Below are 14,862 nucleotides of genomic sequence, written 5' to 3' on the forward strand. Positions count from 1 at the left end.
TAACTAACTGAAAATAATTAATATGCCATTGTGAGGTATCTTGAGGCCACCTGCTTTGGGACCCAATAGGTGCCTGGTAGGCAGAACTAGTCTATGGATGAAAATTGCCTGAAGACAGAGTTTTGCCTTAATTTAAGGAAAAACTTGTCAGTTAGAACTCGCTGAAGAAAGGAAAGAGGGAAAGTGCTGCTTCAGGCAGTAGTAAGATGTTCTAGTGTAGATTGGACAACACTTGTTATTGGAGGTGTTACAATAAAAGACCCATTCATTGGATAAGGGATAGATTAAAGACCTCCACTCCCCTTCCAACACAGAGTCAAAAACTTAAATTTTGATCCCTACTTGCCAACAGATTTGCATAGGTTTGACACTGATGCAAGAGCATCATTTTGTATTATCCGTTATACTAATTGTTATTTCTTTAGCAATACCCTTCCCACCTCTGGCAGGTTATAGCAATTATCAGAGGAATGATTTGTAGTTATTGTCACTCTCAGGGAAATAAGAGATTCTAGATTCATGAAGTTGGAAGGGACCTTAAAGGTCTTGTAGTCCAATCTTGTAGATTTACTTTTCAGAGGATATTTGGACACCTTTTCAGCAGGTGCTCTTTCAGAGAGAGTTATTTTATAATGCTATTCTAAATTGATTTGATTTTTTAAGGAAAACCATTGTCTGCTATCAGAACACTGGTGTAGGAAAGCTAGCATCTGGGAGGTATTCTTGAGGGACCACAAGAGCAGGTGGTTGTAAGACCTTTTGAAATTAGCTATCCACTTTCAAAGGCATTTAAGATATGTTCTCTTACATCATTAACAGGGTTACACCATAGTAATAGCTTTATTAGGCCTGCTTAGTTTTTCTATGCTTTATTTTTTTTTTTAATAAAAATAAAAGTAGAAGACTTAATTCTTACCGCATAATTCAGTTTGGGACACTGGCTGTCATCAAGTGGTAGTCTTGTTCCAAAGGCTTTATAATTTTATCGTCTTTGTGTATAGATCATTAGAAATATAGTCCCCTCTTTGTGATCCTTTTTTGTTAGAATTTGTGCCAGAATAGATTCAGTTAGGACCAAAGTTCAGATACACATGTTAATTCAAGGAGCAAAGTCCAGCAGGTGGAAAGGCTAGAACCACTGTGGCAAATCAATACTATTTTATTTTTGTGTTGTGTTTAACTAGGGGACATTCTGTTTGACATTCTGTACTGATAGGCCAGATTTGTGTCAGTTCTTTTTTAGGCTCATGGTCATTATTGGAGAGGAATTATTTACTACTGTAATTACTTTGTTGCATATAATTTTATTGCCTCATAATACACTTTTTAATACTTGATAATTTTAGTTGACTAATATAGGGTGATTGATTTGAAACATTTAGTCATAATTTAAAAACAGATGTATCTTCATTGTTTTTACTTATTTTAAAGATAGTAACTGATGGTTTAAAATATAAAAACAAATGAAAATGCTTAAAGTAGAAAGTGAAAATATCCCAGGCCCACAGGTGATATAGTCACTGTTAAGTTTGGTTGGTCTTTATAAACTTATAATACACGTATACCTAACACAAATATAATTCTCTATATATATGTAGAGATATGCATAATGTTTTATCCATAATTTGGATTACATTGTGCATGCTTTCTGTAACTTAAAAAATATAACATAACACAGATATTTTTCCATGCTGATACATACAGATATGCTAAGGTGTTTTTAACGGTGGTATAGTATTTATTTAACCAATTCGTAATCTCTAGTTAGTGGGGATTGAGGTTTGCTTTTGTTGATATTATCATACAGTGAACATCTTTGTACATATACCTGAGGTACTTACTTTAAGTAAATAATTAAATTTCTAAAAACAGCATTGCTGGTCAAAGGGTATGTACATACTAAACTAATCTATAGTACTAGATTTTCCTCAAGAAAAACTTTACAGAAATTTTACTCCTAACAAACAACGTATGAGAATTCTTGTTTCTTCACTGAAACAGGTCCCTTTTAATTCATATAATCAACATTAATTTTAAAAATTACTTGACTTCTTTTTCATAATTTAACTAGCTTGGTCATACATATTAGTTCAGTTTTTGAGGTCTTGATCCTGAAGTAAATATACTCTACAAAAATCTTAACTTGCGTGTCTTTTGTATGACCAATAAAAATAAGAAACTAAATCAAAGACAGCCATGTATATTACAAGAGTTAATGTTGGAATTGCTACTTTTAATTCATTGTAAGTTAGAGAAGTTTTCCATGAGCCTTTAACTCCTTGGTCTTTTTACTGAGACTCTTTGGTATATCTCAGCTTATTTGTTTATTTTTAGAAATAATTTATTGGTCTGGAAGAGTGCGTAATTTGAAATGTGTCTTAATTATAATAGTCACATTTAAAAAAATTTTTTTAAATGAACAGGAAACTCTGATGAGGAAGAGAGTACCTCAGAATCTGAACTTTGGAAGGGCCCACTACCAGAAACCAATGAAAAATCACAGTAAGTTCTTACATAAATATATAATACATGCCCTTTACATCAGTTTAGAACGCTATGACCGCAGCCATTCTTAACTGTAGTTAATGAAAAAGCTTATCATCATGAATGCCTGTTTAATGCCAAGGACCACCTAGCCTGGTAAGATTAGAGTTTATCCCAGCCATTGTTTGTGGCCATAAAGAACCAACTTGTTCAGCTTCATCTTGGTGAGTAAATCTTTCCTCAGCTCTGATGATGACCTGGTGTTTGCTTAGATTCCTTCAGAGAATGGTTCTTTACTAGCTTTCAAAGCAGTCCATCCACAATATTCTGATTATCATAAACCTGTATAGGGAAGCTACTTGAAGACATATATAGGTGTAAGAGTTTACTTGCCACTACCCTTTTGCCCCCCAAAACAGGTAACTCAATTGTATACATTTTTCTCTGCTCTGGACTGGAAGAGATCTCTGGATATGGGCTGGAATGTTACTCGTTCTTGTATACTGGATGTGCACCACTTGAACTTTATCTGTTAAAAGGATGTAAAATAATTCCTACTGCATAGAGTTTATTAACAAAGTTTAATGAAATAAAGAATGTAAGGCACCTGGTACAATACCTACAAATATAGTAACTGCTCAATAAATTTGTCTCATTTTGTTAGTCCTGAGGCATATTTGGTTCATAATAGAGACCTACTGAATTAGTCATAATTCAATAATTTAAGCTGATTATAAAATATCTCGCTAATTATGCTAATTGTATGTTTTCGGATATGTTGGAAAGAGATTTTTTTCAACCAGATTTTTTCCCCTATGACCTTTGACCTTTTTATTTTATTTATTTTAGCCAAAGAATCCTTATATGTGTGGTCATGATATGTCACATTATTTTTTTAAATTTATTGGTATAAATAAAATATTGCTATCTTAGTTAAATTATTGACGAAACTTTCAACCATATAACTTCCCCTTAAAAAGCTTTACAGCTGAAAATGATGGAATAGGTCTTAGAGTCAACTTATTCTTTTAGGCCATAAAGATACATAAGTAAATCCTAAGAAGGCTTTTATAATCCCAGACTCTTTGTGACTTAGTAAAAACTTGACATTAATCAAGTACTAAACATCTGAGTTCCTATGGAGATTCAGCTAATTTTATTTACTTAAGTTCTTACTACAACTTTTGAAATTCTACTGCATTTTTCTGTCACGCTAGGGAAAAGGTAGCATGGGGAATACCAAGTTGCCGATAATTTTTATATCAACTTTATCTGATTTTGTAAAAAAAAAATTTCAAATTTGACATGATTGTGATGGCTTCATGCAGTCACAGTTATTTAAAACCAAATGACAAAGTCCCATTGTGAATCTCTACAAGAGCATTTTCTAAAGAGACAGGTACGCTGAATTTGGCTGTTCAGCTTGATTTCCCATTCCCAGCAGGAAGGAAAGCGGCTTTGCATCCGTTTAATCCTTACAGCAATTCTTCTGAGGAAATGTAACGTTCCCCATTTTACCTGAGAAGGAAATAGCCCAGCGCAGTTAAGTAACTTGCTCACCCAGCTAACAGGTGACAGAGCTAGGACTTAAACACTGACAGGACCACTGTGGCTCCTAGCATTAATATTTATTTAGTACTCTAAATTTCATAGTATTTTTAACACAGTAATATATTATTTAATATCTTTCCAGAGTTCTATTCTTATATTTTAGACATAATCTACTGGTACATTTACTGTTTTACTCTTCTTTTAGTAAGAAAAACTTGAAGCCTAAGCATGTTTTCCCTATTGCTAGAAGTAACATTTGTATATTTCCTTTAAAAAGTTTCTTTTTTATTCATTTCTTAATCAGACTATAATTTAGTATCAGAATGAACACAGAAGTTATAAAGTGAACCAAAAAATTAAAGAGAAGAAATAACATTTTAAAGAGTACTTCTAAGTAAAATCTTAGGTAATAGATACATTTAGGGAGAGATACCAATATATAAAACATTTTAATTTTAATCTGGGTATAGTTTTGCTTATTCTAGAAGCTAATAATTATTTAATGGATGGATTATGAAATTATTGATAGGTAGAAAAATCAGCAAATATTGAGTTAAAATATTTTTACTAATTATGTGTCACCTAGTAATGATTTTTTCTCTAATTATTTATTTTAATCCATATGTATACTTTTTTTTAAATAGGGAAGAAGAATTTGATGAGTATTTTCAAGATTTATTTCTATGAGATGGAAGAGAGAAGCCTACATTCCTTAATGTTTTATCTGCAAGTTGCAGTTTGATTTGTTTCTGAAAATAAAAATTCAGCTACTCTCAAGACATTGAATGCTTTGCAAGTTCGTTAGCTTTTTTTTTTTTTTTAAGATGTTTTTGTTTGTTTTGTTTTTAAGTTTATTTTAGAGATGGGGGGAGGGAGGGAGAGAAATATCAATGTGTGGTTGCCTCTCATGCGCCCCCAACTGGGGACCTGGCCTGCAACCCAGGCATGTGCCCTGACTGGGAATTGAACCAGCAACCCTTAGGTTCAAAGGCGGGCACTCAATCCACTGAGCCACACTAGCCAGGGCCGTTAGTTCTGTTGGAGACACTTTCCCCCATTCTTTGTACATCTCTTGAGTTGCTTATCTACAACTCTGTTTCATCTGTAGCTCCTAGAGGATGGAGCTACTACTACACTGTACAGAGATTACATTATTGCTTGATTTTGCAGGGTTTTTTTTTTCACTTGTTCATATTTATACCCCCTTACATCAATTACTTAAAATTATTGGGATTATTGGAATCTCACAAAAATCATAACCATAAATTAAGTATATCTTCAACTTCTTCCGCGTGATACACTGACCTCCCTCTTTTAAGCACCTGTTTCCCATTACCACCTATCTCTAGCTGCCTTTTATTTATTTATTTTTTTGCTTACCTTTCTCTTGCTTCCTTCTCATTTTCTGCCACTGAAGGGACTTAGCTATAATCAAATTTGACTTTCCAGTGTGTGGGTAATTTATTACAAAGTAAATTAATACCACAGGAAGCCAAATGAGGTCCCAGTAGTCTAAAACAGATGTGTTCACAAAAGTTGACTCTCCAACAAGCTTATGCAGTCAGATAATATAACTGAATAATACAGTGTGCATAGTTTGTCTCAGACACAGTCATACAAGTATGGATATACTTGTACACATGCCTATATTATAAAGTGTTTGTTTTTTTTTAAGTATATTTTATTGATTATGTTGTTACAGTAGTTCCAATTTTTTTCCCCCTTTGCTCCCCTCTGCCCAGTACCCCTCTTTCCTCCAGCAATCCCACTCCCCTTAGTTCATATCCATGGGTCGTGCATATAAGTTCTTTGGCTTCCCCTTTCCTACATTATTCTTAACTTCTCCCTGTCTATTTTGTACCAACCGATTATGCTTCTCATTCCCTGCATCATATCCCATTTCTCCCCCTCCCCACTCCCAGCTGATAACCCTTCAGATGATCCCCATACCTACGATTCTGTTCCTATTCTGGTTTGCTTAGTTGCATTTTGTTCTTACTTTTTAGATTCAGTTGTTGATAGTTGTGAATTTGTTGTCATTTTAGTGTTCATAGTTTTGATCTTTTTCTTAAGTAAATCCCTTTGACATTTCATATAATAATGGCTTGGTGATGATGAGCTCCTTTAGCTTTACCTTGTCTGGGAAGCACTTCATCTGCCCTTCCATTCCAAATGATAGCTTTGCTGGATAGAGTAATCCTGGCTGCAGGTTGCCTTTCATCACATTGAATACTGCTTGCCAGTCCCTTCCTGCCTGCAAAAATGTCCTCTTGAGAAATCAGCTGATAGTCCTATAGGCACCCCCTGTAGGCAACTCTCCACCTCTCTCTTGCTGCCCCCCAGGAATCTCTTCTTATCTTTCACCTTTGGCATCTCAATCATAATGTGTCCTTGTGTGGGCCCCTCTGGGTCCATCTTGCCCGGGACCCTCTGTGCTTCCCGGACCTGTATGTCCAACTCTTTCATGAAATTTGGAAAGTTCTCATTTTTTTCAACTCTTGCTTCCTCATTCTGCACTGGTTGACTTTTTTTCTTCCTTATGTTCCAAATCATTGATTTGAACCCCGGTTTTCTTCCCTTCATCATTGGTTTTGTGTGGATTCTCCTTCACTTCACTTAGCATAGCCTTCACTTCTTATGCGTTTGCCGTACTCAAGCATGTCTGTCAAGCATGTGAGCATCTTTATCACCAGTGTTTTGAATTCTGCGTCTGTTAGGTTGCCTCTCATCTGTGAGGTTGGCTATCTCCTCATCGCTTAGTTCTTCCACTGGAACCTTGATCTGTTCCCCCTTTTGGGCCACACTTCTCTTTCTCCTCATTCTGACAGACTCCTGTGTTTGTCTGCCTCCGAGTCCCAGGTAGAGCTGTCGTTCCTATTATGTTGTAAGGGGTGGAGCCTTAGGGATTTGTCAGTACAGGACAACCTGTTTCACCACATTGTAGAGCTGTTTGTGGGGGATGGGTCTGAGAGGGAACAATGCCTACTGCCCAGTACTCACCCCTTTTCCAGGCACCTCTCCCACTTCCGCACTGGACTGGCACCCCTCCATCTGCCGCCCTGGCCGTCGTTCTCAGAGTGGGTGGGTCTGCGGATGTTCTAGGACCGTGGGGGCTCTTTAAACAAGCAGACTCTGCTGAGAGACCTGCAGTTTCTGCCTTCACCCCAATCCCCACTGTTCTGCACAGTCAGAAGCAATGAGGCTTGATTTTCCCCTGTGCTGGGACCGTGAGCTGTGAGGTCTGGTGAGGAGCTGGGATCGCTCCCCAGGTGTCCCTCCTGACTTTTTAAAACGTGTGACTGCGCTTTCCGCCTCTCTGCCCCAGCTCCGCCCCTCCTACCTGTCTGGATGAGTATTTCTTCTTTATATCTTCGTTTGATGGACTTCCATGCAGTTTGATTTTCTGGAACTTCTGATTGTCTCTAGTTTTGAGGTAGTTGTATTCCTTCTTAGTTGTGGAGGGAGACACACTGTATCTGTCTACGCCTCCATCTTGGCCAGAAGTAGACCTAAAATGTTTCTTCTTAACTTAGGGTCGATACCTGCAAGAGTCATTGGATGTGCATCAGGAAAACTAAGCACACCTAGAATCTGTAAACTTCTGTGTTAATGTGTCTTGTGGAGGGAAAGGGTCCACAGTTTTCATTAGTTTTCAAAAGGATTTACTGATTTTTTTTTTAAGGAAAGACCCATTTTTATAAGGAGCAAAGAGGTGGAGAGAGGAGAAGATGAATGATTTGCTGAATAGGAGCGAGGACATATAGCAAATGATTGTAGCATTTCAGTTATATTGTTGAATTCAGATATACTATTTTCAATGACATTTAAATGTGGAATGATTGGCATTAAACTGCAAAGTACTTTAGTGTCTCATTTTTAAATGGTTAGTATCAGAGATTTTCTTTGTATTGAATAGTTGTCATTCATAAATTTAGTAAATAGTTCTCAGGCTTGTTTTACATGTGAGGCACTGTGCTGCCATTGCTACAAAAGAACTATCTAGGAAATCTTCCCAAACCATTACAGACAGTAAGTTGGTGCTGATTTATTAATGTTAAACATTGTTTGAAAGTCTCCTTATTTCTTAAATTATATATTTTTTCATCTAACTACTTATAGTGAATAAAAGGAATCTTGATTTCTGAGGAAGAAGTGTTCAGCAAAATTGATAAATAATGGAATATATGTAGCTAATATTTATATGATAAAATATATTCATAATTTAATAGTCATCAGGAAATAAATAACTGCAAAATTAAATGATGAATAGGAAGAATATCTAAAGACCCTTTTAAAATAGATCCACATATTTGGTGTTGCAAGGATTGTTAATGGACATCAAGTTCATTTATAAATTTAGGTTGTTATATATAAGCACAACATTTAATCCATTCATACACAGTGGCTGATAATGGGAGTCATATTTTTAAGAAGTCTTTGAACAGGCCTCAAGATGAGGAGTTTTAAGTATTGATTCTCTGTTCAGAGGGCATGGGGTTTTATCACAGCTGTAGACTGGGGCAAAGGATCATGTTTCTGGCTTAGTAGAGAATCTGAAGTCTGGACAGAGCATCAGTAATTTACTCTGAACACCCAGCTAGTAAGTGACAGGGTTGGGAGTTCTCAACTTCCACAGCAACACACAGCTTCCACATGAGCTGTCACAATTGCTCTACCTTACTTGTCTAGTTTTCTTAACTATGAACGGCTGACTGACTTCCATGTGGAAGGAGATGAGACTGTCTCAAAAATTCTGAGAGCTTCCAGGAATACCTTCTATTCCCAATAACCAAGTTCACTACTATTTATTTTCATAAATATCCTTCTGCTCTGCTTTCTTTGTTCACAGAAGTGGACACATTGCATAGAAGATACATTTTCTCATAAAATTGTTTTCCTTCAGGAAAGGAGCAGAGCAAAACCCAGGGATCCAAAGAGTCTGAATGATCAGAAATTTTTAGAAACCATGATCCCATCAATAGATTAAAATTTTTTAAAATTGTTATTCTATTACAGTTGTCCTGATTTGTCCCCCTTCCCCCTCCTCTGCCCAGCCCACCCCCCACTCCTGCAGTCAATTCCCACACCGTTATCCATGTCTGTGGGTCATTCATGCATGTTCTTTGACTAGTCCCTTCCCCTTCTTTCCACCATTATCCCCTACCCCCCTCCCCTCTGGCCACTGTCAATTTATTCCATGTTTCCATGCCTAATAAGCAAAAGAGCTTATTAGTTGATTTTGTTCATTAGATTTTTTAAAAAGAATTTTTACCAAAAAAAGTAGTAGGACTGTGTGGTGGATGCTGTGATGTGTGTTGCAATTTCCCCACTTCAGGACCAGGCACTCACTCCCCAGCTACTGGGGTGGTGGTGACAGACTACTCTCAGCCAAGTTCCTCTCAGGGAATCACCCATAATGGCTGAGAACCATCCTGCCTAAGAGAGAGGGGAAGGGAGAGAGAGAAACATCGATCAGCTGCCTCTTGCACGCACCCCAAATGGGGACCAAATGCGCAAGCCAGGCATGGGCCGGACTAGAAATCGAACTGGCAACCTTTTCCTTTGCAGTACGACACCCAACCAACTGAGCCACACCAGTCAGGGAAGTATCCCATATTTTATAAAAACATGTACATAGCATAGACAAAAGTGGGGAGAAATTACACACTAAAATGTTAGTGTAATGATAAAATTACAAGTAATATATCAGGAATTTTACTGTTTTGTATCTTTTTCAATACTTAACACCTGGTAACTTAGAAAATTGTATACTAGAACTTTCAAATAATTACTATTGACTTGTTCCCAAAATTAATTAATGAGAACCCTCCCTCTACCCTCTAATTTTATATTATGAACTCTATTACTAGATTTATCTCTCATTTCTGGATCTCTGATAAGACTGTATTCCCAAAACTTTGTTTTTACCCACTGAATTGATGATGGAACCACAGACTGGTCAACATTGTTCCTACTATAGAAATCAACATACAATAAAGTAGTGTTTAATAAATAAATAAATATTGATTCTCCAGCAGACCTATTTCAAATTTGGCTATAGTGCAGTCAATGGTGTTCAGTGGACAATTGGTTTGGGATATGAAATTATACTTTCTTGTACTTGCTCTTAAAGTTCCTTTTTTTAAATTGATTTTTAGAAAGGAATGGAGAAATAGAAACATCAATTTGTTGTTCCACTTATTTATTCATTCATTTGGCTGATTCTTGTATGTACCCTTACTGGAGATCAAACCTGCAACCTTGGTGTATCAGGATGACACTCTAACCAACTGAGCTGCCCAGCAAGGGCACCAAGTTCCTATGTTTTGCAGACCTTCAATGGTAGCACATTTCTTCCCCACAATTCACTTTCTGGTGAATGAGGAGGGTAAATTGTTTGAGCTGACTGACTTTTTGGGTCCAAAATTACATAAATCTAAAGGAAGAGATTTTTTAATGAAGTTTCTAAAATAATCCTAAGGTAGAATTTCAAAATTATTTTTAAACAACAGAAATAAGGTGTACAAGTACCACTTACACAAGGTGGTGACTTAAATAGATAATACTCATTTGGTTGTATATATTGAGCTTTTATTTTTCTCCCTAAAAAATATTTTATTAACTTATAGGTACTCCTCATTTATAAACCTATATCATGAGATTTATTCAAAATATTCATATTTACTGAGCATCTACCTTAATACCAAGCACTACTCTAGGTGCCTGGATAGAGTATAACCAAAACACTAAAATAAAAACTTTCATCTCATGGACCTTACATTCTTATGTTGAGATTAGCAATCTTAGAATTCTAAGTACCTAATTTGTAAAAATATAACAAATTATTGGGTTGGCCAAAAAGTTCCTTTGTTTTTTTCCATAAGATGGCTCTAGTAGCTCTTTGTCTTAAACTTCATTCAAAATAATTTTGTTAGATTGTATTATCAAAATTGGTGAATTTTTGTGTAGCCATTTTAATATTGAAGACAGAAGAAAATAAGCAACGGTTGTCGGCACATTATGCTTCATTATTTCAAGAAAGGTAAAAACGCAACCGAAACACCAAGATTTGTGCAGTGTATAGAGAAGGTGCTGTGACTGATTGTGAACAAGTCAAAAATAGTTTGCAAAGTTTCAAGCTGGAGATTTCTTACTGGATGATGCTCCACGTTTGGCTAGACCAATTGAAGTTGATAGTGGTCAAATTGAGACGTTAATTGAGAACAATCAACGTTATATCACGTGGGAGTTAGCCGACATATTCAAAATACCCAAATCAATAAAGTTATTAGTGAAAGTGAAAAATGTCTTTTATTTTATGGAAAAAACTAAATGGGCTTTCTGGCCAATTCAGTAAGATCTCCCGTATAACAAAACATTAGAGGTTCATAGATCATCAATTTGATTCATTATAATTTAGATATCTTCTGATTTTAAAAAAATCTGTGGTGTAATTATTATTACTTGGTCTTTTCTAATTCGGAGAGTGGTTATAGATAGGAAAAGGAAGAAATCTTAAATTTACCTGATGCCCAGGCACCATGTACTAGAAGTAGCTGATTGTCCTTAGTTTTTCTTGACAATATATAGAATCAATATATAGTTCTAGTAATCATTTTTCAAAGTAACCTCTCTTGAAATCCTTCCCAATGGTTTTTGATAATAAAATCCTCACAAAATCAAACCACGTGCTTCTTAATAATTAATAATATTTACAAGTTGGTTTAACTTACATTAAGATTATTGAGGCAATGTCTTATAAATTGATAATTCTTTCAATAAGAAGAATAGTTCTGATTATAAAATATTTGTAGTTACACATGAAATAACTAGTTTCAGCCTGGCATAGAGGGGTGGTCACAGGACAAGACATAATTTATAAGCTGCCTTGGTGTGATCTTTACCATTCCATTATCAAGGGTAAAAAGTAGAGAAAAGAGATAAGTAATAACATTTGACATCCTTTTTTCTGTTTTCTATATAGTATTTACATAAATTATACATTCTATACTATATTTAATCTTAAAATAAGACTGATGAGATTTTTAATTCAGGGAGGGATTTGAGTATAAATCACAATTATTAATGCTGGGGGCTGAATTGTGTCCCTGGTCAAACTCATGTTGAAATAGAAATACCCAGTACCTCAGTGTGACTGTATTTGGAGATAGGGTGTATAAAGAGGTAATTAAAGAAATATGAGGTCTATGAGTTGGTCCTAATCTGATATTACTGTTCTTAGAAAAGATTAGGACATAGACACACTAGAGGGAAGACCACGTAAAGACACAAGGAGAGGCTGGCCATCTACAAATCAAGGAGAGAGAGGCCTCACAAGAAACTAACCCTACCAACATCTTGATCTTGGATCTCTAGCCTCCAGAATGGTGAGAAAATACATTTCTGTTGTGTAAGTCACCCAGTATGCAGTATTCATGGTAGCCCTAGCAAATGGACACAATAAGAACTTTAAAAAAAAAAATTGGTGACTACTGGACACCCCTGACCTGCAGAGGTCCCCTGGTATCACGGATGAAATGAAGACTTCCCAGGTAGCTTGTGCTAGGGGAGAGAAGGTCAGCAAGTGTCTGAGAGACAAATGCCTTAATTGCCTTCCTCCATGGTCTTTTATTGAGTGCAGTAAGCTTAAGGGCATATAGTATGCATGTAAAGCTCATAGATCAACGTTAAACAGTGCCGATTGCAGAAAACAGATACTGTTCAGGGATAACAATTGAAGGAAGGTTGAGAGCTCCCTCAGGTCAGGGTGTGTTGGACACAAAGGCTTCAGATGGCCATAAAATAGGGAGGGTAATTTCATTTGAGTTCAAGTTAAAACCTCTGCTGCTGGTATGATAAAGCGATCAAGCAAGGTAAAAGAACAGGGCAAGCTTCAAAGGACATAAAGCATTTTCCCATGGCCCAATTCCCACCGGGGACCACTGACTATCGCATCAAGGCACGTATGCACCCAGCTTTCCTGGTTTTACTGTCAGGTCTGATAGGCTTCATTTCCTTTGCCTGGCCTGTGTGGGACTGCAAGTCTCGATACTTTCCCAGGAGGACCCTGACAGGTGACTAGTTTCAGGATTATATATTTTTTAATTTGAAATAAATTGGCACCAAAAAATGCACTCATTTTCATCTTATTTTGCACTTCTGTTGAACTTTATTTACCCTCAGGATTTTCAGGCTAGCAGTATATTTTCTCTTGATAGTCATAAGGGTAAGTTTCTGAAGCTCCTCTTACTGTGTTACTTGATGCTTTGCTGAATAAAATTTGCTGAAGTTCCTTTGAATGTTTTCTGTTTTTCTTCTAAAGTAGAAACAATATTTGAAATTTAGACCAGTTTGATACTATAACATTAGACATGTTTTGGACTTTTTGTCATCAATATCACCTCCTTTATCTTCTGCAGCTAGTAAAAGGGAGAAAAGCAGTATTATTGGGAGTCTGTGGATGTAAAGTGCTTTTATTCTAATACTCTATTAACATTAGTATTACTTTATAGCCTAATAGTTTTATAGCAACTACTAAGGGCTTGACCATTTAAAAACTTGAAATCATATTCAGAATTGGTCCATTTAAAAATAGAATCTAATAAATGTTTAGCCAACTATAAATCTTTCTCAAGAGAACCACTGAACTACACAGTCTGGGAATCTGAGTTTTTGCTTTGTGCCAGGCACAAAGCTTATTGCCTGGAGATACAATATATGTTCCTAGTTCACAGAGACTTTTCAATGTAATTGGAAAAAAATTCAGAATTAATTTTTTATGCACATAGAGTGTAGAAGATCCATGTCCAATATACTGAATACTGAAGGGAAATGCCAGGAGCCACTTCAAGAACCTGATACGCTGTTCATCATAAAATTGAGATAAAGATTAAATTTAATTACACTGAAAAATATCTTTGCTTTCCCTTGCTCTGTAAAATGACCACTTCTGTTATCTTTTGGAAGTGCAAATTAGATCTTACTGCTTTCCTGTTTAAATCCCTTTAATGACTTTCCATTGCTCTGTGGAGGACAGGTCCTTTAGCAAGGCCTTCCAGGCAGCACACAGTCTGACAGCCTTGTCTGGTGCTTTGCCCTTGTTGCTCTGTAGCCTCCAGCTACACCACTTCTTAGGGCCACTTCAAGGCCTTTGTACATATTCTCTTCTTTCTTTTCCTCCTCAACCCCTTCTCCTTTCTTTGCTTAGCCAAAGCCTAAGGTGTTCAGAGTTTAGCATAGACATCCTTCTTCAGAAAAGTCTTCCCTGATGCCCAGGTTCACACTTCAGGCTTCCTCTGATAGAGAATCAGTTGTTCATTTATTGTTTTAATATCTAGCTCCCCCACTAGAAGGTAAACTCTTTGAGATAAGGACCCCTCTTTCCCCAGGGCCTGCCTAAGTCAGGGCCTTGAACAGAACAGACTTCCAATAAGTATGTAAGTGAATGGATATCAAGGAGTCAGAAACTCCTTCTGTTGAAGGACATCCTTAAGCTCTTAATCAAAATACTTTCTCACTCTATGAAATCTTTAAAGTGCCACTAAACACAATGGAACCATCTAAAAGGAATGTTGGGTCCTGTTTTGCAAGGCCTTTCCAGATAGAGATGATTTCTTTGTTCAACAATAAAAAATCTCATAACAAAACTTTGAGTGCTCAGCTCTCAGACACAAAGTAAGTCATCACATTAGCATTTCATTTTAAAGGTGACGTTTTGAGACATCTGAGGAACTAATAGTTGACCCTGAGCATCTTAATAGACTTTCTGAAGATGATAACCCTAAAAAAAGGGACTTTAGGAGAAATTTCATCAGTAAAAAGAGCACT

At 36.3% G+C, this 14,862-nt stretch overlaps 2 protein-coding genes across 6 annotated transcripts in view; one reads left to right on the forward strand and one right to left on the reverse strand.

Moving 5' to 3' along the window:
- Positions 1 to 4,812, forward strand: part of LOC150009958 (protein FRA10AC1) — a 65,950-nt gene extending 61,138 nt beyond the window's left edge. For 4 of the 5 annotated variants that reach the window (XM_090277951.1, XM_090277954.1, XM_090277955.1 and 1 more), the window contains exons 12-13: positions 2,424 to 2,502; positions 4,680 to 4,812. In XM_090277951.1, the coding sequence (XP_090134077.1) occupies positions 2,424 to 2,502; positions 4,680 to 4,722 (122 nt within the window). In that variant the 3' untranslated portion in view covers positions 4,723 to 4,812. Of the gene's footprint in view, positions 1 to 2,423; positions 2,503 to 4,679 lie in introns of those variants that run through there. The other variant, XM_090277950.1, reaches the window with a different exon arrangement.
- Positions 4,813 to 13,181: 8,369 nt separating this feature from the next.
- The window catches only part of PDE6C (phosphodiesterase 6C), a 45,453-nt gene continuing 43,772 nt past the window's right edge, over positions 13,182 to 14,862 (reverse strand). Inside the window, exon 22 of the mRNA XM_090279240.1 lies at positions 13,182 to 13,454. Within this exon, the coding sequence (XP_090135366.1) occupies positions 13,393 to 13,454 (62 nt within the window). The 3' untranslated portion in view covers positions 13,182 to 13,392. The remainder of the gene's footprint in view (positions 13,455 to 14,862) is intronic.

Source organism: Furipterus horrens, unplaced genomic scaffold (genome assembly GCF_987537825.1).
Source record: "Furipterus horrens unplaced genomic scaffold, mFurHor1.1.pri manual_scaffold_5, whole genome shotgun sequence".
NCBI lineage: Eukaryota > Metazoa > Chordata > Mammalia > Chiroptera > Furipteridae > Furipterus > Furipterus horrens.